We start from the raw sequence: 25,286 nt of genomic DNA, 5'->3' as shown, positions 1-25,286 counted from the left end.
GCTGTTCTAAATGGAGGCTTTAGATTTATTACTTGCAATTGGCCAAGGAAGAAAGAATGGCCAGGAAAGTATTTTTTTAAGAAAATTACCGTCTAAAAATATCCTTCTAGTAAATCAAAAATATTTCACAAATTGCACTGATTTCCCTTAGAGTTCCTCTAGGAAAAAAAAAAAAAAAACACTGATAATGTTCCAAATGTCTCATATTGATGCCTTAAGAAGGATAAAAAACTATTTCTCATTTAAAATAAAATTTCTGGCTTTTTTTAAAATGTTCTTTTTATCAAGATAAAGTTTATATAGCAATATATTTTAGAATTTAAAGGTTAAAACAAACCCCAAGAAAACAAAACAAAACAAAACAAAACAAAACAAAACAAAAAAACAAAAACAAAAACAAAAACAAACAAAACAAAAAAAAAAACCAAAACAAAACAAAACAAAAAAAAAGCCAAAATACTTTAGTTCATGCACAGATGTTTTGGTTTCTCGTGGTTTTTGTCCCAGATATTTTCTTTTAGGGGGAATTTCACAATTTTTTAGATCTATGCAACTATTTACAGTCTATTTCCCACATCACTTTAAAAACTGAACCTAGTGACTGGAGGCTATATTGCATCCTATATATCATCACACGTGTCTACAATCACAATGGCTCTTCATGTAAAAGCACATATAGGGTATTCTATAAAAGTTCTTGAACAATTCTAATTATGATAAATAAGAAGGGGGAAAATCCTTTTTCTCCACCTGATCTCTATGGTTATACATCACCACAGAGAAAATTAAAGCCATAAAAACATTGCTTTAGCAGTAAATTAAGCACTGGGGGAAATGTCTCCTGAAAGGCATGCCCGCACCTGAGGCATCCTTCTTCTAAGAAGAGCACTGAATCACCTGGTACAGGAAAAGTTGTATGAGTCATGCATCACAGAATCACAGAATCTCCTGATTTGGAAGGGACCCATTAAGATTATTGAATCCAATTCCTAGTCCTCAACTGCTTCTCATATATCTTCCCCTCTAAACCTTTCACTATCTTCATAGACCCTTCACAATTTTCATAACTCTTCTCTGGACACTCTCTAGTACCTTTATATGTTACATTGTGGTACCCTAAACTGCCCCCGGGACTCAAGCTGTCCCAGCGCAGAGCAGAGCAGGACAATCCCCTCTCTTGCCCAGCTGGTGATGCTGTCCCTGATGCCCCCAGGACAGGGTTGGCCATTCTGGCTGCCAGGGCACTGCTGACTCACATTCAATTTTCTACTGACCAGGATCTCCAGGTCCTGTACCACAGCTGCTTTCCAGCCCCTCATTCCCCAGTCTGTCTGTACATCCAGGTCTGCCCATCCCAGGTGCAGGATCCAGCACTGCCCTTGTTAACCTCCATACTGTTGGTGATTGCCTATTTCTCTGACCTGTCAAGGTCTCTCTGCAGGGCCTCCCTGCCCTCGAGGGAGTCAAAAGTTCCTCCCAATTTAGTGCCATTGACAAATTTACTCAGTAGTTATTCAAGTTCTGCATCCATGTTGTCAATGATGATGTTGAAGAGAATTGGGAAAAGGATGGAGCCCTGCAAAATCTCACTATTTACACTGCCACCCTCATGTCACCCTTTCCACTACAACCCTTTGGATGTGCCTTTATTTCTCTCAGTTACATCTGTGTCTGACAATGACATATTAGTCCATATCTTCATATTCCTGTTACTAAGAGTCTGCGTAGGAAACGTTCACAAAGCACACTGTGATATCCTTTGGCTATGAGATGATAGAGCAACACTGAATAATTACTATTTTGTGTTGAAAAACCACCCAAAATATTCAAAAATAACTATTTATGAAAAAAGGGGGACAGATTAGATACAAAGATTTATATAAATATCTTTCTTTCTATCTATTTGTCTATATAAAGTTGGCCTTTATATGTAACTTTAAGTATTTATTAATACATACATACCTACGGTGCAAATTCTGATCTCCTAACAAAAACTAACGCAGTGGAGTCATCAAAAAGGGCCTTAACACATTGTCCTTTCTGATTTAAGAGAGTCCATGCTGCCTACCTACAGATAAGGAAGGCAAATCCACTCCTGTTTCTGTGATCAAAGACCCCTGAGCTGAAGAGCTGGCTTGTTATTACTCATCTCTGCAGGCAACAGCATAAAACAATAAATTTTTATAAGAACACTTGTTAACATCTTTCTGTCTCTCCCACCTGTATGTACACATATACACACACACATGCACAGAAAAGGAGACCCTGTTCAGTGATATTAACACAATTGTGCCATTACAATTGGCATTCAGGACATCAGAAAATGTCAAAAAAAATTTGATTCAACTTGTATGCCTAGCAACAAGGAAGGATGGGCTGAGCTGTGGCTCTGGCTGGGGTGGAGATGGCTTTATGCTATGTAATTATACAGCTTAGCAGCAGGAAGAGTATTTCTCTTTATATCAATGCTAAATATTGTCCAATATTAGGTATATGAAAAAAGAGATAAGTATTTAAATAAAACATTTTCCCCAGGATTTTATAGATTATTAATGGCCTCATTTACAAAAGTTTACAGTTAATTACATAAGAGTTAGTGAGCAAAGCTCTAATACATGTCACAGTTTGTTTGTATAAGAGTGGTGAGATTAGCATCTAGCAAAACTCTTATATCTAGACAATAAACATGTCCAGCTCAGCTCATCACCCTGGACTCCCTTCATAGCACAGAGAGAGAAACAGACATTTTTGGAGCACAGCTCATCCTCTCTACTTCAAATGTTGTTGTTGTAGAATCACAGAATGGTTTGGGTTGGAAGGGACATTAAAGGTCATCCAGTTCCAACCCCCTGCCATGGGCAGGGACACCTCCCACCATCCCAGGTTTCTCAGAGCCTCAGCCAACCTAGCCTTGGACACTTACAAGGACTGGGCTTCTCTGGGCAACCTCTTCCAGTGCCTCACCTCTCTCATAGGAATTAATTTCTTCCTAATATCCAACATAAATCTACCTTTAAAACCATTACTCTTTGCCCCATCACTTCACACCCTTGCAAAAAGTCCCTCTTCAACATTCTTATAATGCACAATTCCCTAGAAATCCTCCTTGCTTTCAACTGTGTATGAAAGGAAAGGACTGTGTATGAAGGAAGATTAAACTAGAAGCTCAAAGGCAGACAATTCAGAGTTGAGAAGAGACGTTCCACTCTAGTGCTTATTAAAAAAAAAAAATTAAAAACTTAATTAATTCATATAGTTTTGAACAGAGGAAAATAAATGTGGAGCATCCTGAATTTGAATAGGTATTTTCTTCCCTCAGATAGAAGAAATGTTTCAGACATCATGATTTGGATTCTTCACTCAGCAGTAATTGCTGACTCTGATAAGCTGTCAATCTGCCCCAGAGCATATATTTTTGGGCCTAGTGTGAGCTTGGAAATCCTCTTAGAGAAAAAAACAGGAACTGAAGGTGTGTCGGGAGGTGAAGGACTCATCCTTACAAGACAGAATGGTCACAGCTGTTACAAGAGCTGGCTGAAGCTGAAGATACTTTGCCAATGCACATGGGCCAGTGTGGACCTAACAAACAAATTAAACTCAGTTCTCTTGCAGGTGCCATTTCTCTCATGGTGTGTGGCAAAATATGCTATCAAACACAGTGAACTTCTATCGAAAAGCATATACCAAACTACTTGGCTCTGTGTTGCCTTCTGAAGTTGACATGAAGGAAATGGTCACTCTGACATGCTTTTTATTTAATAAAAGCAACAAGGACTGCAGTTTCCTATTTAGAAATGCCAGGCTCTATTATGTACTGCCAGAAAGAAAGTGACTTCAGGCTTCGATCTCTGTTCACATATGACAAGAGCTACAGGAATAATTGATTTTACAGTTCACTGCCCAAATGGGAAAAAAAGAAACGTGTTAAGTCAACTTAGAAAGAAATATTTCCTTCTTCAAAGTGAAATGAAACATCCTTTTGTGGTTCTTTTTTCTTTTAAGACATTTTCCTTAGTGATTGCAAGCTTTCTAATCCTTGTGACTTCACATTTCAAGACCTGCCACTTAAGCACCACAACAAACCTTTTACAACCTTATAATGAGATACAAATACAAATTAAATCATACCTTAAACTCACCCGTACACTATGGATTTAGATAAATTGACATGTGCCAAGTCATGTAACATAGTACAGGATGCCATAGCAATTATTTAATGCGGGGAGCAGTAAACATTAGGGTGAAGAGGAGGTTTATTTGGACAATATATTCCAATCTATTATAGTATATGCCTATTTCACAGTTTCCCACAGAGGTGGTGCTGAACTCAGCAGTCACACCACTCCCTCCTGTCTCTGACCACATAGTCTGGGGTTTCTTTCTTACCAGGAAAATGGCATGTCAGTGGGATATACATTATGCAGGAGGAGAACCAGGCTGACACTGCATTGTCTGCACATCAGTCAGATTCTAGAAATAACCCAAGTCTCACTGCACTTGTCCCACTGATGTTCCATTTGGGCTTTCTGAAATTTGGGTTCTTTTTTACCTTTGCAAAATGTTGACAGGAGTCACCTCTAAATTAAATATCAAAGTGATCAAATATTTGATGAGTTCTATTTCTAAGGCACAGTATTATCACTGGAATCAGACTGGTTAGGGTTATCCTGACTGATACCCTGCCCCTAAGCACAGGATGATGCACTGAAAACAGTTTCATTAATGAAATGTCCCTATTGTAACCACTCTTGCTCTGTTTATGCAGAAGGTCATGCCAGTGAAAACTTATTTGAGACTACTTGACATTTCCCAACAAATTGTGCTTGAGTTGTGTGAAGACCTTGGGCACATGAAGCACACAAAGCTGCCATTTTAAGCTTAAAAATTTAAAACCTTGACATCCTGTTACTCTCTTAAAACTATTCTCAGCTACAGATATGTCCATGTATGGGAGAAGAATTGCTTACTTCAAACACTGGAGCACCATTTGTGCAGAAGGAAAGACTCAAAGGCAAAGACGAGGATCCTCTTGTCCAAAGAAAGGAATATAGAAAGAACCAGACACAACAAACATGCAGAAAGGATACAAAAGAGATGATAAAAATTAAGTCGCACTTAAATGAGGTGATGAATTGGCTTATTTCCTGTTCACATTTTGTAGAAAAGATGTTTATGAACTAGATCCTTCCACAAGCAAAATCTGAGGACAATTATTCAAGCATCATATAAATACAATAAAAATAGGAAATATTTACTTTTCTTGGGAAACCTAAAATTCAAAGAGGCCATATGCATTAAAAAAAAAAAACAGTCTATTTGACTATATTCCACATCAATCCAACAGGCTGAGCTTTTGCTTGTACCAACACTCACTGGTATTAGTTGTGGGGAACATACATCTACTGTCTTACAACATGGCATGGTGGCATCAAGAAACTAAAAGAACTGTGAATTATTTTAATGACAAGGGTATAGACATGAGAGCCTTGGGACTTTTGATACTCCTGTCTATTAGCAGGATGTTTATGAACTGCACCATTTCCTTCCCAGGCTACTACAGCAGGTGCCCAAGATCACTGAACCCTGTCATTTTGCTACCACTGGCTTGGCTTCTGAAATTATATAGCTACAATCTGAAAATAGGTTCCTAGTAGGTTATTTCAGTTCTTGATCATGCAGACTCTCATAGAAGGGAAGAGATATGGTGCCAACCATGCCCACCCAAATCTATTTATTGCGATCTTTGCCCAGAATTCACTGTTGAAATGCCTACAATCAGAGCAGTTGCTGCATGCTGGTTAATTACCTTTGTCTTCACAAATGGAGATAAAAATGAAACAATCACAACACTATTTCTGATCTTTTCCTTATCTTTGCAAATTTAAACATTAGCAACAGTGTCAAACAATGGCTAAAGGAAATACTTTACTGTCTTTTGACAGCGAAAAATTACTTCAACCTTTATGAGTTCATTTTTTAAGCAGTATGACATTTCGTTACCAAGGCAGAGTTTTTATTTTATTGTTTCCTTCAGCCTATTACACAGCCACAAGTGTTACCAAATAGGTTCCTATGATTCATATGCAAGTGGAAAGAAGTCATGACTCTATTGACAGGACTGTCATTTTTTATTATTATTTAAAAATGCTCCTGCATATCACAGAGTTTCTACTTGGACTATGATTGACTTCCATTTTTCCCCAAAGAGGCGAGTAAAAGATTTTGACTTTGTCAAACTGGATCAGAAGAGTAATCCAACAAGTCTTGTGTTTTGCAAGCAATCACAGTCAAGTATTTGATACTCACAGAGAAGAGAGAGGTAAACAAAGAGAACAAAATAAAAGCCCTGACAGCTTCAGAAATTGTATGCCTTCAAGCAAAGTCTTCCTCAAATTACCCCAATATTGATTTATATCACAGCCCTCACAGTCCCCATCCTTTCAGAACTAGGACTGTGTCAGTGCTGTCATTTTCCACAATTGTGTCAAATCCTACAAAGTTCACAGAAGCACCTTCCAGCAATGTGTTATACCAGCTCACTTATGGTCTACAGAAATGGGGTAAAAAAGAATCTTTTTATTGGGTCTAAATGTGCAATTTTTCAGGTTACCTGAATTTTGTGCATTATTGTATTGTGAAAAATAATCAACAGAAGATCTGTTGCGAGAATATACTCCAAGATCTGTTGTAAAAGCAAGTCAAATAAATTTCCATTACTTCCCTAGTTATTTTGCTGAAGATAATTCTAAGACTCAGAGTCCCATCACTAAGGTAATTGAAATTGTCAAAGTGACCCAATGAGATATATTAGATTTTTCATTCAGAAATATTTCAAAACCTGTTTTTAATGTGTATTATTTTATTAGTATTATTTTATTATTTTATTTCAAATCACACTCAGAAAAAATCATTTACAGCCTGGATTAAAGGCACCTTCCTTCTTGCAAAAAATTAGTCTGCACAAAAATTTCTCCTCCTTGGCCCCGGTGCTGTAATACTGGTCTGGTTTCTTCGATGTGGGGGATGTGGTTTCTATGCCTTTTGCTGCCAGGAAACGGCTCAATATCCAATCCTGTGATTATGCCACATTCCTGAAGTCTTCACTTATGACACTCTCAGGGAATGAATCATTTATAGGTCTTTCACATGCATGCAAACATACATCAAATGGAAAAGCCAATGATAAATTAATATACAGTCCTTTTTATCACTGCAGAAATCCATAATTTGTGTTCTAACACTAAAACAGAAATAATGGCTAATCAGAATATTTCCTGGGTATGTTACTTTAAGGCAATTACACTGATATGTTTTAATTTACTGCAACAAAATAGGGAACTTTTGAATAGCTGGAACTGTATAAATTTGCATAACTATTACATCTTCACAGGTTCATTTTCATAGCCCCATAGATACCTCCTGTATTATGCATAGTACATATACCAGTCCTCAAGTAATTTACACTCAAAGACAATCAAATTTCATGAGCTATGAGTAGCTCACCATTTTTTCTGCAGGCCATAATTTTATGGTTTTAAATAAAATACTTCTAATGAGTTCAGTAGCGGAGAAAGAGACTGATTGGCAGCTCTGGAGAGTTGAAATGTATTTGTTTACAAAAGAAACAAAATATGTTGAGCAGAACCAGAGCTTTTCCACCCACATGAACATTTTTTAACACCGCCTTGGGGGTGTCCTGCTGTCCTGCTCAGTCTTTCACCCCTGCTTCTCATCAGCCAACTCTGTCTGCCAATGCCAGGAAGACTTAATCCCAGCAGAGACATTGCAGATTGCATCCAGGCCTAACAAAAACCTGAGAGATGGCAAAGATTTCTGCCTTGGATCAACAAAGAAGAGATATATGGTGCCTTCAACTGACTTTATGGTTTTATCCTACCCATGGAAAGAATTTGGGAATATCTTGGGAGATCTTTTAGCAGCCTTTCAATACTTAAGGGCAATTTATAAGAATTATGGGGACTGACTTTTTAGCAGGGATAAGACAAGGTGTAATGGTTTAAAACTAAAAGAGGGTAGATTTAGACTAGATATTTTGTGATGAAGGTGCTGAGACACTGGGCCAGATTGCCCAGAGACCTGGCAAATATTCCTGGAAACATTCAAGGCCAGGTTTGAGGGGGCTCTGAGCAGCCTTTTCTAGTTGACAACAACCCTGCTCGTTGCAGTGGGTTTGGGGTAGATGGTGTTTAAAGGTTCTTTCAATCCAAACCATTCTATGAGTCTGTGAAGAAGACAAGGAAGGAAAGTGATGGGTAAAGCCTTATCTGACTTGGTCTTATCTGATCTGTTAGGAACCAGAGGCAGCAGAACAACACTGCAGCTCCTCCACATTTCATGACACACCCAACTAGCCTGGGATCATGCAGGGCTGAGTTCACAGACATTAACAGTACATCAGACCCTAGTAAAATACCATATTGTGGAGCTGGGAACAGTAGAAGGAAATACTATTGTAAAACTAGGCTGACTGGAGGCTTGATTTCTCAAGGTTTATGCCAGTCAAAGAAGTAGCATAAGCTCATTTGCCTCTGTGGCTGGCTAACCTTAAAAAAGTCTTTAGACCCCTATTCTCACCCAAGCACTCATGTGTGTAACTGCATGAATGCACACTTTTCCTGGTTATGCAAAGACCTTCCTTGAAGCATTAACCAATTTTGATCCAAGTTTCTTCTTTTTTGTCACTCATTACAACACTTGAGTACAGATTCTGGATATGTGATTAAATCATCTTCAGAAGATGATTCTTGCCCTTAAGAGCTTCTAAAATTATTCTTCTTTTGCCATAAAGCTACAAAAAAATTCTTTGTTGGCTAAACTTTTGTCTAATGCTATTCACCTTATCTGGCAGTGCTTTTGAGGATCATAATACACTCACCCATCTCTTTCTCTTAGCCCATTCTTTTCTGATTGCCACACTGCCGAATCTTGTCTGATCCTTGGAGAAAATATGAGACCATTTGAGTGGGATCAGTTGGTTTTGCACAAACTGGTGTTGCAGGGACTGCACTTCTAAATGTTCCTGCCTAGGACTGCACCAAAACTCACAGTTCTTACCAGCTGTGAAGCTGTTTCTTGGGTCGTTATGACTGACATGATAGCTGTGAGCAGAGGTGTAGGCTTTTGCTGTCACATGAAGACTTGTTTCCACAAAACAAGTCAAAGTAGTTAAAAAAGAGGGAATCTTTTTTCTCATTCCCCAGTTCCTGAGCTGCTGTCTGGGACACTTGCCAATTGCAAAGGGTTGGCTTTCAGATGATGGATCTTGGCTGTGCTGTTGTTGGCATCTTTGATCACCTTGGAAAGGCCATCAGCTCAGAAGCTGAGAGCTGATGTGGTCTCCCTTCAGGAACTCTCTCATCATCAGTAGTGGAAATTATTGTTCCTTAGGAGCTAAGGATTAGAGTTCCTTAGGGCAAATGAACATGATTTTTAAGCAAGGTACCACTGGAAAAAATGCTGAGAATAAAGGAAAGGCGAATAATAAAACATTCTTTCAAAAGGTAGAGAGCAGCCAAGTCCCGTTCCTGGAGTGAGGAGTAAAAAGTCAGTTCCCACTGCTCCTGCACTTTACTTCAGGGAAGAAAGAGAAAAAAAAAAGGTATTGCAGAAGCCCCTTCCTATAAAATTCCTGAAAAATCAATGCTGAAATCTCCAGAAAGGAAAACCTTGAATTGAAAGAATGCCAGCCAAGTGAATGGTACTAACCACATAAATGGATTTGGACAAAGTGAGAAATTACGGTGATGAAAGCCAAATAAATTCTTCAGTATATAACTGTAATAGTAGCTGTGAAAGAGAAATAAATCCTTCATGCTTAGTCTGCCTTTTACCACACTACTCACAACTCTCTAAATTAGCCATAATAAAAATCCTTTCAGTTATATACCTAGGTAAGATTTGGAAAGAGAATGTAGCAATCTGATTATTTCCAATACAGAAACAGTGCATAAAAACAGCAAAAAATACATATGAAAAGAGCAACTTCCTATGCAAATTCTATTTCTTAACAAAAGGAATAAATTATCAGTCCAATATGAGCAATTCCCGAGAATTTTCTCCAGAACAAGGCACCATCACCCTCCTACCTGGAGTCTCACAAGAATCTCGAGTTGATTTCATTGCATTTTCATTGAATACCCATAGCAAAAAGACTGCAAGGCTTTTTTAGCACCATGTTTCAGGCCTAAACCCAAATTAATCTCAGTTTTGAACTCTATAAAAATGCAGATCATTGCTTTGCTATATGCTGCATATGTTGGATCAAAAAGTAAGAACCATAAAAAAGAAATATGCCAGTGATTAAGGAAACCAGTTATTGTTACATTATTAGTGACATGTTTTCTGCTACAGCTAGGAAATCATTTAGTTCTTTCTAGAGATCAGCCATTTATCTTCAGGCAACCAAAGATTAAAGACTTCATCAGTGATTATCACAAATAGTGCCTTGAACATACTGATTAAAGATACTTGTCATTTTACCTTATAAAGAGTAGTATATCAGCTGTCTTAGTATTTCAGAATAATTATGTGTTGGACATCTGCTGGAGTCCCAATCACAGCTAATCACCATTTGCTTCAGCAAGACACCCAAGGAATCTTTTAAAACTACCCATAACAAATGCATTCTATAGCATGAAAGTAGTGTTTGCCATTAAACACCATTCACACCAGAGCAGAGAAGTTTGAGATGAAAACTAAAGGCATTTCCACAAATAATTAACAATTCTAGATGAAATTCTGATGTAAAATACATTGAGCAATTATAAGAAAAAGCTATTTTAAATACTGGAAATTTTTTAAATTATTTTTTAAAAAGCAGGAATATGTATCAGCTGTCTGAGAACCACAGAATCATATCAATTTTTGCAATCCCCACAATGGGTGCTCCTCTCTGATGCACAATCACTACAGAATCAAAGAATATTCTGAGTTGGATGGGACCTACAAGGATCATCAAGTTGAACTTTTAAGTAAATGGCGTGGACCAGGATCAAACCCACAACCTTGGGGTTATTAGCCCTATGCTATAAGGAACAGAGAGAATCTCAGGGCCTTACTACTTTGAGAGCTGAAAAAGTTAATCATTTAGCCAAAGAGCCATAACTATAGAGAAGAAAAGATGACTAAACCACAGATGACTGCTATGACACATAAAAATGTGGGTTTGAATAATGTTTTGGTGCAAGGCTAGAACAGCCAAGGTTTTGCATATATAGCTGAAAAGATGAAAATATTATCAAACTGTCTGTGGAAAAGAACTCTTATCATCAACAAATTTTATTTGAATGGCACTCCTGGTTCTTGTGTTATGCCAGACATAAACCTCAGGTCTTTTGGGATTGCTACATCAGTGCTAGATGAAAGAAGAACACTTCTTATCAAACACCAGTGCCTTATTAATGAGAAATCATATGATTAATCAATCTGATTACTTAGAAGTCAATTTATCTGCAGTGTAACTGCTAGCCAAGTGAAAATAAGATTACTGTGAGTAGAGTTTATTAATAATCCCCAGTATGCCATTGATTCAACTTGATTATAACACAGCAGGCATGTGATGCACAATATTACAAAGACATTAAACCAGCCTGACAACAGTGCATACAGAAGAGGTTTATGCTACAGGGTAAGGCACAGAAATCCTGAAGTGTAAGTGGCCATCCAACTTGCAGATCTGCAAGGAATAGTTTATTTTATTGTAGATAAATAAAGCTGCTGTGATTTTCCAGTATCCAGCTCTTAGAACAGTTGAGATCACCTGAAAGAGTGAGTCAGTGTGGAGTTGAGACACAGACCTTGTAACATCCAAAACAACCCCTTGAACTTCCTAACACAGAAAAGCAATTGAGCAGACACAAAGGGGAATTCAGGTTCCCCAAAGGAAAACCAATCACACATAGCTCATGAAGCTGTTTCACCCCACTGGCATCTCCCAAGACTGCAGTAGATCTGATCCTATTTTGAACACATCTACAGTGATATATATTCCCTGTGAGCATAGGTTGTGGGCTGAAAATAACTTGAAAAAGTTCTAGCACTTCTTATTATTTCATAGATTTGATTATTCTGTAGATTTTTCCCCTCTAGTTTGTTGTCCACAAAATTGTCTTCCTTCATATTTATCTGACAACACAAAAAATACATTTTTTCAATAATAAATATCTTTGTTGTCTTAGTCGGGCTTGAAGGGAAAAGTGTAGTATAGATATAGAGAAAATATTAGAGAGGGAGGCAAGAAGGAAAGGAGAAAAAGAAGATTCCTGTTTGCCAGGTAGTGGAAGAGGAAGAGACAGAAAGACTTTAAAAAAATCACCTAGGTTTAAATAGAATTAGTTATTATAATTACTCTGCTAAGCCAGGAGAGGAGGAAAGTGTTAGTGATGTCCAGAATTCATTTGGTGAGATCTAGGGAAAATGCACATGTACAATTCAAAGCTGCTGGCATTTAATTAGTCTCCACAGTGAGAAGTCACAAGTGCAGAATGAGAAGCCTTTGGGATCTGTCATTAAGCAGTGGCACCTCAGCAGCCCAAACACAGGATTACGTCAGGAACTGGAAAGAAGAGTTGATTGATGCAGACTATCTTTAAAAGTTAAGGCATTCAATTGCCTTTTCAGTGAGGAGAAAGCAAATCAGTAACATAAACTAGATGAGCACAGTCAACCTGTGGACCTAAAAAGAGCATTAACTCTCTGATGCATCCAAATCCTATCAGGAAAGGAGGGTAAATGGAAAGTATGACCTATATATGATATATCAAGGTAACAGTCTTCTGCTTTGAATTCAAGAGATATCTGGAAAATATAACTTGGCAGTTTTAACATCATATTTCTGCATGTTTCTGGCTTTCCTGGGGGTTTAAGACTACTGTAAATCTAGCCACCACTCTACTGTGTTCAAGTCTTTTCTGAACCTTGAGTGGTGAATTATCTTTATTTAATGTGGGGGAAGGTTCTTCTTTCCTCTCACAGAAGCCTCCCCTGCTCCCATTCCCCTCTGGTACAAAAAACCTTGCCACATATACCCAAAATACCATGCCACTAATTCCTCTACTGCATAGGATGACACTAGTGAGAAAAAAAAAAATACTTTTGTTATCCAATCTGCTTCTTGAATTTGTAGAATTTATACCATACCTATGAAATTGAATAAATTATGGAGTTAGTAAGGCTTCAGACACCACAAACTACAACTTTCCTGGGGTTTTATGCCTAGACCTGGGGGAAAAAATGCAATGGTAATGATTTAGAGTTCCTACACTTTGAAAACTTCTGCTCATTTGTAATAGTTTGGAAAGTATTCTGGAAAAATAATCTATCTGCAGCTGTCAGGGGAAAAAGAAGCTCTTTTTGGTTTACTCACAATAGCTAAGGCTAAAATAAGGAAAGTCTTGACTGTTTGCAGTCTTACAGTAAACTGAATAATCAGATTTGGTTCCCTAGAAAAGATACTAAATAGAAGATGCTTGTCCAGAAGATGCATTTTAAGAAGCTTAAGACTGAAGACTTCTTAGATCAAGGAAAACACAGAAATGCACATGAAATGTAGAAGGAGATGAAAATAGAACTAAACAAAATTAAAACCAGGATAGATCAACACTAACTGTTCCATGGCAGTTTATGACAAAAAAAGAAAGTAACCAAAATCCCTAAAAAATTGATTTTCCCATGTCATGCCTCTCGGTGAAGCTTTGTCAGCCTTGGAAGACCAGATCTATTAATGCTTCACCCTAGATTTAGCCAGTTGCATCAAATCAGAATACTTTACAAACAGAAATAGGTGCGGTATAGTTTGAGTTCTTATATTCAACAGTTACTAATTCAGACATGCAGTAGGGAAGGTCCAAATAAAAATATATGTAAAGTAATCAGAGAGGTCTGAAGATTTCAGGGTTTTTTTATTTCATGCAAAGGGTAGGATCCATTCTCATGCCCACTGGCAGTGATGCCAAATTCTAAAAACCAATTGAAGTTTAACAAACACATTCAAACCACCTGGAATAGTATCCACAAGTTTTTAAAGGGAAGAAAACTTGACTCAGTGCCAAGTACTGCAGCTCTGTAAGAACTAATACAGACTGATATACAAACCACTTAAACCAGCAATCAGTACTCCTTTGCTTGGAGTTAGGTCTAGCCCCATAACAGTTCCTTTTCTACTTCTAAATTTTTTATTTCTTTATGTTAAGCCAAGAGAAAATACCCTTTGCTCATTGTCATGCATCAGGCATAGGCAAAAAGGCCATCACGGTCTATTAAATTAAACCACTCAGCTCAAGAACAGATGCCATGAGTTATGAAGGTTTCTGAAGCTAAGTAAATGCACATCTGGCCGTGTGGACTGTGCAGCATTATATTTATGATGGTTTGGTGCATGGTATTCTGATGACTGTGGGGTAGCAGCATGCGAAATCCAGTTCTTGGTAGAGCAATTTCCTTTTGGTATTTCATGGTTCATCTGCTAGGATAAAATTAATTGTATTGGATCTGCCGGGGATGGAGTCAACCTTCCCCATGGCAACCCTCCCAGGGCTGTGCTGGGCATTGGTGGCTACAGAGGTGTTGGTGACACTGAGGGTTTTGGCTCCTGCTAAGCGGAGCTTGCACAGCATCAGAGCTGTCTCCATCAGCAGGCTGGCAGTGGGCAAGATCCTGGGAGGAGACACAGCCAGGCCAGCTGACCCACAGTGACCAAAGGGATATTCCATACCATAGGATGTGTGCTGAGCAATAAGAGCTGAGGAAAAGGAGAAGGGGGAGAATTCACTATTATAATGTTTGTGTTCCAGAAAAACCACTTCACGCCCTGAAGCTCCACTTCCCAGGAAATGACTGGACATCACCTGCTGAAGGGAAGGAGAGAATGAATCTTTTGTTTTGCTTTGCTTCTGCATTTGACCTTGATTTTGCATCATTAAACTGACTTTATCTTTACCCATAATTTTTCTCTATTGCACCCTGTCCTGTTGAGGAGGGGAATGATAGAATGGCTTGGTGAGCACCTGGCTTCCAGTCTAGGTCAACTCACCACAATTACCCTGCCATTAAAAAAAAAAAAAAAAAAAAAAATTAGTCTACAGAGATAAGTAGATAATAGAGCTTCCATCTAAGGAAGAAGATTGGGAAGAAAATAAGGGTTTTTTCTAATTACAATAGACCAAGATTTTTCCATGGAGTCTAAAAACAAAAATGGGAGTGGAGAGCTTTCCATTTCTCTTCTTTCAACAGAGACTTGTCCAGAGGATAATGAAAATAGGCACCACTCTCCAAAGAAGCCTCTTATGTAATGTACAGAGATGTACAGAGATTGGCCTAAAATACCAACAGTTATTTAAATGTCTATGATGTGACTGTCAACCAGAGAGGGAGAGGTTAAGGTCAGTTTGTTCGCCAAAAGCATACACTGACCCAGTGTTTGGGAAAGCAGCCTTGGGCCAAACATTCTCTCAGTCCTAGTCAATTCCCTGGTAGTTCCTCTGCACCAAGTGCTCTAGGCTTGCATATTTTGAATATTTATACAGAAAAGCTTTGACAGAAAAGGTTGAGGGAAGCCGAGGGCAGCATGTTAATCAGAAGCCTTGTATCAAGGTTTCTTAACAGGTTAATGGTAGCAATATTCTCGAGTGAGTTTCTAGAGCTGAGGAAACATTTTTGACAAAAAACCACAAAAATAAACCCCCAAAGCTAGCGCTTAAAAACACATCAAAAAAATTTAGAAAAAAGATCAATAAAAAATCAATTAATCACTTTAAAACATCCAACTTTCTCTTTAAAATTGCAAAAGAGGTCTCCTTTTTTATCTGTGGTATGTAGCAAGATCAAGACACCCACTAACTGCAGGACCTGCCATGAATAAGGCATTGTGTGTAACACCCCATCACCAACACACACAATACTCTGGACAAAAAAACCTTCTTTCACAACATCCTTAGTAATAACTCATATCCTCTGACTCCCATAGACAAGAACTGAAAGCCAGGACCTTTTCCTGAATAATTTATTTAATCTTACAGCAAACACCTGGGCAGGTGAATCCTGTCTTAAAAGTGTCACTGTCAATGGGGGGTACATCCACAGACCTTGAACCATGAAATGGTCCATGCAGGTGGGGGCTGAACACCCAGAAATTGTGTATCTAAGTGCCAGGTGACTCATGCAGAAATGTTTGAAGGGTTGTTCTTCCAAAAAAATCCCTCTACAGGAAATATAAAACCACAACATGTTCTCCACAGACAATGTGGACACTCTGTGTGATTGAACTGAAGTAAGAGAGCATTCCTCCTCCTCCTTACCTCTGAAGAAGTGGGTTTGCAGTAGCCAGCTCCAAACACCAGATTTTCTAATGACATACTGGACTGGTCTGGTCCTGCCTCCATGTTGCCTTTACCAAGCCATGAACCTTTCCCTGGACGAGCGAAACTAAAAGGAGAAAAATTGAGAAGAAAAAAGTAATCAGAGGAGCATTGTTAGAGAAGAATCATTGTTGTCCTAATATTATTCCCTTGCTTAGAAAAGATCTACAATTTTGGTGAGTTTTGCTTTTGTTTATTTCAAGTTGCACTGTAAATTCACGTTTTCCTTGAAAATGATTATTGTCCAGTGTGCAGTAGCTCAGGCAATGTGAATGAAGTTTGTTTTCTAGGCATTCAGTTGAATGGTTTGAGTGTTATCTTTAACTCACTCCTTTACCTGCTGTCTTACAAATCTTTGTCCAGCTCAACATCTCACAAAAAAACTTTTCCATCTATCCAATGGATCACATTCTTATGCAACCTCTCATCAGCTTGCACCTAGATGGATGCAACATCTTTGTCTCTGGTTTTAACCACATCATCCTTCCTCTCTGAGTTGTGCATGACCTCTCCTAACTACCAATATCTTTTCTAGCTCATCCCGAACTTATTTTATAGATTGGAATTTTGGTTGCAATTTCTCATTTTCCCATGGCATTAGCTTTCACTACCAAAATGATAAGACTTCAGGCAAAAAACTACATCTATTTTTTATGGGTGCAATGTGATTTCACTGTTATCCAAATTCTTCCTCAAATAACTGACAGAATATAAGTTGTTTTATTCTCAGTGCTGACTATTGTGGTCAGTGCTCTCTTCTGACTATATTTATACATTTCCTATTAAGAACCAAGAACACAATATGGGTGGAATAACCTGTCTGGAGTTTATTCAGCATCAAGTCCACCAGAGTACTGATGCACAGCCAGGGCTCATACTCTGGATTAATCTGAGCAGTACTTACACCCCAGATAATGATGGGGGCTGCCTTTATATTCATTGGAGAGGAATTGGCATTTCCAGTATATGAGTCATCTCTTGCTGAAGCAGTGATATCAAACAGATCAGAGGAATTTTACTCTCCAAATATTTAATTCTAATTGTGGATTGTAATGGATGACTGCCTCATCAACAACTGGAGATGAGATAACCCCACTGTTAGTCCCTCTGATAACACATACTGTACACAAGCTACATCAAGATTTCAAGAGAGAAATCAGTCCCCTTGTGGGGAATGCAATGAGTCAAATTACAAACTGTGATCACTAAATTGCAATGTGAGTAACCAGAAGGGTTCTTAAAAACATGCAGGCAAAAGTGGAACTGAAATAATGAACTGTAGAGAAAAAGAGAAAACACATTTGCTGTTGGTACCAAGTGCAGAGGTAATGCCACTGGCTTTGTGCTACAGCTCCCAGACTGGGATCGCCATCCACAGGTATCTGATGCCCATCCAAGCATCCCAAATCCCATTTTACCCAGGAGATCTGGTCTTCTTGAAAAATCAAAACTCCCAGGATGGAGAGTACAAAAAGCCTTTTAAATGTGCCAGAACTAAAAGCCAGAGGGAAGTGCCATTCCTGCTGCAATGCCTTTCCAAACCAACGTCATTCCTCTGTGTAGATGTGTATCATGTAGCCACATCAGTTCAGGTAAAACTAATTAATTGATATTACACCCGATTCAGTTTTTAAGGACAGATTAAAGTGGTGAGTGCTGTACAGAAACACACAGAAAAGAGAGAATCATAGAATCACAGGACATCCTGAGATGCAAAGGATCCACAAGGATCACCGAAATCCAACTCCTGACCCTGCACAGGGCAGCCCCAAGATTCACACCATGTGCCCAAGAACGCTTCCAAAATGCTTCTTGAACTCTGGAAGGATTTATATTAAAGATACAATTTAAAGAAAAAAGTTTAAAAGTCATTAATAGCCATACAACAGGTGAAGTTCTGGTGTGAAACAGTTTTACAACATTGGAAAAGGAATCTTAATCAAAATTACAAATTGGACCAGTTTCAGAATGTCAAACACAAATCCCCATCTTTTCTGTGGAACAAAACTGCTGCTTGTTATAGATAAATACTGGCAAAAAGGCCATTCTATAAGAGGGAGGATGGGGTAGAAGAAATAAGTAAATACCTATTCTTGCTTATGTATATTTCATTTTATGTGAACAGAGCAATTTCCAGCTGGTTGCTTCTAAGCAGCATGAAGCCTTTCCATGTATTTCCTACATGCACCATTTAAGATAAAAGCAATAAATAAATAAACAAATAAATAAAGATATTTCCAACAGACAAGAGGTATGCACCTCTCTGAATAATTTCAGCTGTTGTTGAACGATGATGTCTGCTGTGGTCTGCTGGAAAGGCTCTAGTAACCAAAATAAAAAATTATTTCTGTGGTATCAGAGAGAGAAGCTTAAACAAATGTCTGTGCACATTAGAAACTCCTCATTTGAATATGAGCAAAGCTTTCAAAGGTTTAAAGGGAAAGAAGAGCACTTTTTAATGCCTTTTTTATTTATCTTTTGCTTTTACAGTGGAGAAGGTTTTTAATCTGTTGGTTTTATGGAAATTGATTTCACATAGCACTGTAAAACAAAAACATTTTTTTTTGGAAATATGCCAAAACATCATTTGTCTGCTGAGGGAATTTAAGAGGAAGGTTTACAAACTGCTGAGTCCCTCTAATGTTTTCTGAAGTACATTATGCTTGAAGGAAATTTTTATTAGCAATAACAGGTTAATTTGCTACACCCTACACCTTTTTTTTTTTTCTGTATTTATTACTTCTAATTATTTCTGCAAACATGCTCATTTGTACGAATCATGAACCTTGGTTACTTATGTGTCCATTTGGACTATCTATTTAATAGCACTGATTTAATATCAACGTTTAGATCCTTATCCGCTATGATAACCTCAGCTTTTAATTGGAGTCAGGATAAAAAAGGTCAAAAGAGGTAACATGTATGTGCCCAAGAGGATTAAAATGTGTGCAGAACTATTAATATTTTCAGTGAAATGTTTTATGGGATATTTTTGAGCTGGCCTTTTGATGACCTTATCCATGAGACCATGGGTGGTGAGGCCCTGGCACAGGTTACCGAGAGAATTTGTAGATGCCCCATCTCTGGAAGTTTTTATGGCCAGGTTGGATGGGGATTGGAGCAACCTGGTCTAGTGGAAGCTGTCCATGCCCATAGCAAGGAACAAGATGATCTTTAAGGTCCCTTCCAACCCAAACCATTCCGTAATTTTATGATTTTATGCCTTTATCCTTCAAAGGAGCCTCACAATTATTACAGCAGTCATCTGTGGCCACACAGTACAGTAAACTGCCTTGAAAAGTCCATTTTTTTCCTTCGTTACAGCCTGCAAGAGCCAGCAATCAAAATTTAAGACCTTTCTGACTCAAAGGTTATGTTCAAGCAATTATTTCCTGCAGTCATGGTTACCTTCTATGAATTTGTGTCCATGACTTTGTGATTTATATTTTAGCCTCTGTAACATCTTTTGTTGAATTGCACATTGTAATAAGTGCTGAACTTTCTGGTTCTTTTGAACTTGCTGTTGCAGAATTCAATGTAGCAACACTAGGTTCTCATATAGCACAAAATATTAAATAATCATTCCCTGTTTTTTTCTGTTCTGTAGACAATTCTCTTACATAAAAATGAAATGACAGTTTCCTAGTATAAGAAATTGAATGGCCTTGATAAATGTTAATTCAGATGTGTTATTGAAGCAAATCAGAAAAAAATACTTTTAGGGCAGTTTAATAGAAAACCATCTTCCCTTTCAGATTAATCTGCCAAAAAAAACCCCAAACTTTTCTTTTATTTTTTAGTTTTGTTTTCGGGCTTTGGGGCTTTCTTTTTTTCACAGGGGAAGGTTTGGTTGTTTGGAGGGTTTTTGGTAAGGAAAACAATTTCTTTTCATGAATCAAAGCTTTTAGCAGAATGGGAAAAAAAAGTGAAATCCAATTTTTTCATGGAATAAAAACCTATCTTGCACTGTATGAAATTATCAAACTGTAAAAACACCAAACCAAACAACTCCATACACACACAATGGTCACATTTTTAAGAAGTTCTTGTCTTTCTAAGAAAGAAATTACAATCTTGTGAGTAAACCAGGAGTGGAAATTCAAGAAATGAACTTGCATCCCATTTAGGCCAGATCCTTGGAGAAACCACTTCTATTTCTCTCAGTCCCTTATACATAAAATATTACTGCTTTAAAAATGAAAATATAATTCAGTCCCATAGAAATAGCATTACTCAGCATTAATCCCTCATGGTCCCCACTATCATGTGTTTGCATTTCACCAGGAACTGCCTTCTCCCACAGATAAGGAAAATTGTAGTGACAACAGCAATTTCCCTCATTGTTTTAATATAAAACTTTAATATAACTTTTGGCAAATTCCTAGTGGCACATGACCATAGAGTACATGGGTGATCTGTTATTTATTTTTAAGAATAGTCTGTGGATGTTTACAGATTGTGCTCCTCTAGACATGGTTTCCTCTTATCCAAGGAGTTTCAGTAAAGTTATAATCAATGACTGCAAAATGTTCTGAGCTTTTTGGGTGAAACTGATAAGATTTATTAAAATAAAATTTTAATGAAAATAGGTATCTCTCCTTAGATACCAAAAAGAGACTGGGGGGAATCTGGTTTGAAATCTTTAGTGATTTTGACTGCTGGAAAATGCTGGCTCATTTGTCCTGAACTTAACTTTAGTTGCTATAAAACTTGAAAGCAGGTAAAACCATGTGGTGATATTTAATTTACTTTTGAGTGGTATTTTTCTTTTTAAATTTGACTGAGAAATTGTCATGTTTTTCTTATGTGATTTCTCAGCTGGTAGCACAGGAGAATGGCATGCCAAAGTGGTGGTTTATCTTTGCAGATACATAACGAACTATCAAAAAAAGAAAACTCAAAAGAGAAATTGTCCAGTTATTATAGGTAAGTTCTTAGAGGAAAATAATATAAACCAGTATTCTTCTAACATATTATGAAAGGAGTAGCTCTTTACTGCATAAAAACTCTTTTTTTTTTCCTACAGATTAATTTATTTGCAGACAGGGTGGAGAGGGAAAATAAGTGAAGAACTTTAGTCCCCAGTACAATATTTGTGCGGTTTCAGACACGAGCTGCCCATAAGTAGGAGCCAGCTGCACTTACAGCTGTAGGGAAATAGACCTGCATAATCTGCACCCAGATTCAAGATACACAAGGCAGCACAGTGTGTGTATCATTTATAGATGGATCAGTTGTGCTTTTGAGGAACAGGAAGATGCCTGGAAGTACATGAATTTAGGTGAGATAAAACTGCTCAAGAAGGGCCAGGGTTGGCCTAATTCCTCAGTGCAGTGATGCAGAGAACTAGATCAGAGCTGGATCAGCAATCTTTAAATACTTAGTGTTCCTTTGAGTCTGTTTCCTCTTCAAGAAAGAACAAGGTAAAGGCACTGAAAAACTGAGTGTCTGTGTCTTGGGTGCTCCACCAACAAAATTTATATTATACTTTTCCCCCATCTCAGATTCCACCAAGATTTCTTGTTTCTCAAATAGTGGTTTGGAGAAGAGTAATTAAGAATTAATTTTAACAAGTAAAATCCTGAAATCCTACTTCGTTTTTTCACATAAACTTATGTATTAAAGTGGGGAAAGGAATAGAAAGTTGAGGAGACTCCAGAAAGCTGGGGGAAAAAAAGAACAAAACCCCTTTCCTCTGCAAGCAAGAGGAAACAGGTTTGCCAGCTGCCCTTGGCGAAGGATCTGCTTATCTGCAGCAATTTCCAGACTGCCTTTTGTTAAAATTTCTTTGGTGTTTGGGTTTTTATTTTTTGGGAAGCAGTGACAGGCTCTATAGAATTAATGAACCATGTTTCTTGTGTTTGCTTCCTAAGTGAGTCCAGTATAAGTAAGGCACTGTGTTTGCAGCATGCCTGAAGACTAAGCAGACCTCTACACCACAGGCACACACATTTTCCTTTGGGAAAAAAGCAGAAATATTTTTTGGTAAGTCTGAGTTATGCTGGAGCAAAGTGTCTTTTCCAACAGCTGCAGCTCGGCTAAAAAGCACTGGCTGCACTTACAGTTCTGTCTGGGGAGCTAAGGGAGAAGTCAGTTCCTCGGACCAGAAACCAAACTCATCCATACAAATGAGAAAACTTGAGCTCAAAACCTCCACTCCTCTTCCTCCTCACCTTCCTCTTACCGGTGTCTGCTCACATTTAGACCCTGGTTCTTAGGTAAGAGAGTGGAAGGTATTCAGGCTGTTTATGGAGGCCAATGCCCCAGAAGGGGAGCAGCTTCAAGCTTGAACATTGTTCCCTTTTTCTCGTTATCTTTTGACAGGCTGGCCCTGCTCATCTCCTGTCAGCCGTAAAACGAGGTTGCCAGGGGCAACCCCTCAACTTTCCAAAGAGAATTGTCACTTGTATCATACTAGGATATGGCATCCAACTCCTGCTGTAGGTTCTGCTCTCTTTCTCCCTCATTCTGAAAGGCTGAAATATTACTCCATGATCTGCAGGTGCCAAAAGCACTCAGTGCAGACACCACAGCCAGCACAGCAGCTGCCATAGCACAGCTCCTGGTGTCACAGTGTCCTGCTGTGCCTTGTCAAAGGGTTTGGGTTTAGGGGAAGGTGAGGGGAGCAGTGTTTCAGGTCAAGACAACAGCTATCACAATCACTGAGCCCTACACCCCAGTTCTCCCCTATTATTCCACTCCTGCCTGGAAAGAAAAGTCTTGAGCTTGTCTCTGGCAGTCCAGCTTCCTGAGCCACTCCTGGGGTGCTTTTTAGAGAAGTCAACGATCTCTAAGGATCAGAGAAAGTTTTTAACCAAGTTCTGGCTCAGTGCTCTGTAAGGACAAGTAAAAGCCAAGCAGTCCTTTCCCTGCTGCAGAGGGCTGCAGCTACCCAAGGAGCAAAGATGAGGCAACCCAAGGACCAAAGCATCACACCATGCTTGTGGTCATACCACATGCACAGCAAATAGGATTGCTCTGGAGATCAGTGGGCCCACAAGACCCTCATGAGTTTCAACAGATCCAAGTGCCACCCCTGAGTTTGGACATTCCCAGGTCAGAGCACAGACTGAGACTCATTAGGATGAGCCCTGAGAAGAACTTGAGGGTTCTGGTGGATGGAAAACTGGAGATGAGCTAACAATGTACCCTTGCGGCTCAGAAATCCAGCCACATCCTGGGCTGCATTCAAATCTCCATGAGCAGGAGGTAAAGGGAGAGGATTCTGCCCCTCTGGCACCTCCAGCACAGGAAATTATGGGATATTGTGGAACACTCAGAGCAGGCCCAGAGGAAGGCCACATAAGTGATCAGAGGGCTGTAGCATCTCTTCTCTGAGGACAGGCTGAGAGAGCTGGGGTTGTTCATCCTTGACAAGAAAAGGCTCCAGAGTGATATTGCAGAACGTTTCAGTACCTCAGAGTAGCTCATAAAAAAGAGGAGGAGAGGTGTTTATACTGAAAAAGAGATTTATTTCAGATTTTAAGATTAATTTTTTCCTGTGAGGATGGTGAGACCCTGGCACAGGTTGCCCAGAGAAGCTGTGGATGCCCCATCCCTGGAAGTGTCCGAGGCCAGGTTGGATGGGACTTGGAAGAACCTGGGATAGTGGATGGTGTCCCTGCCCATGGAAGGGGAGTTGGAACCAAAATAACTTTAAGGTACCTTCCAACCCAAACCAATCTACAATTCTGTGCTAACAAAGCTGGAGATGAGTTCACTCAAAGTCTGCCTCACCTACTCCTACCCAGCCTCTCATTTTCCCAGTAAATCCACAAAGCCATTAGCAGTTGCCATGAATTTGAACCCTGTCAAAAAACTGTTTAGAAAAGCTGAATCACAAAATTTCCATCCAGATGCCTGCAAAGGATCCCAGATAAGTGAATTTCACTCAGTCTCAGGTTGGTAAAAGGTGAGGACTTCAAAGTCTCAAAGCTAATGTAATATTTATTACATCAGAATTTTTAACCAGGACAAACATCAATATCAAAATGTTCCCTTGTTGAAGATGCAGGAGGTAATAGAGGCACCCTGGAAAGGTTTCCCCAGCAGGATCTGTTTATGAGTATGCATTACCCTGAAGGGAAAGGCTTGAATTGGTCTTGCTGGTTTTCCTCTTTAAACACAAATAACATGGAAGAAATTGAACAAGAGTATCTAATTTGTCAACAAAGCTGACAAAATATGAAAAGCTGAGTCCACAGGGCATTTATGAGCTTCAGGCAAAGTGGTGTTGCAGAAAAACTTCAATACAGCAGTGAATTTTGACTTTACATAATTATTTTCAGGGTAGGTCTAGAACTGTTACAATTTTACATAGGAATCTATAGATATGTCTGGGAATAATGTGTATATACACACAAAGTATGTACCATGGTGGGGCAGTCCAAGGCAGCAAATGAAACCAAAGTGAAACACTTCACAGATATTTCTTTTTTTTCCTTCATAATGTAACTATCCTCATCTTTGGATGTGTCCAAGGCCAGCCTGGATGGGGCTCTGAACGGTCTGGTCTAGTAGGAGATTTGAGGTTTATTTTTTTTATGTAATGTGACAAAAAACCCAAAACAAAACAAAAAAACAAACAAACAAAAACCCAAAAAAACCAAAAAAACACAAACAAACAAAATTGTATACTTTATTTTTTATGCTCCTAATAAACTCCAATGATAAATGATAAAAAGGGAAGCTCTGAGCAGTGCGAAACCCAAATAAGTTTTAATTGGCTGGTTTTGTTTTAAAGTGCTTGGAAGAGCCATTTTTTTTTACATTACTGTCTTCATCCTGATTTATACTTAGAGAATGCAGGATATAAAAACTCTTTGGGTTTGGAATATTTATCAAGAAGAAGATAAATCCTGGCTATCACACTTTAAAATGATTTTATGGCCTTAAGCAAATGAGACTGTATAT

At 38.5% G+C, this 25,286-nt stretch overlaps 1 protein-coding gene across 1 annotated transcript in view; it reads right to left on the bottom strand.

The window, feature by feature from the left end:
* Positions 1 to 25,286, bottom strand: part of FAM135B (family with sequence similarity 135 member B) — a 129,019-nt gene that overhangs the window by 34,526 nt on the left and 69,207 nt on the right. Inside the window, exon 8 of the mRNA XM_066175549.1 lies at positions 16,314 to 16,440. Coding sequence (XP_066031646.1) covers positions 16,314 to 16,440 — 127 coding nt within the window. The remainder of the gene's footprint in view (positions 1 to 16,313; positions 16,441 to 25,286) is intronic.

This window comes from Chamaea fasciata, unplaced genomic scaffold (genome assembly GCF_029207755.1).
Source record: "Chamaea fasciata isolate MVZ Bird 193981 ecotype frontalis unplaced genomic scaffold, bChaFas1.0.hap1 SCAF_1, whole genome shotgun sequence".
NCBI lineage: Eukaryota > Metazoa > Chordata > Aves > Passeriformes > Sylviidae > Chamaea > Chamaea fasciata.
Note: the sequence above shows the minus strand (reverse complement) of the source record. Positions and strands in the feature narration are given on the sequence as shown.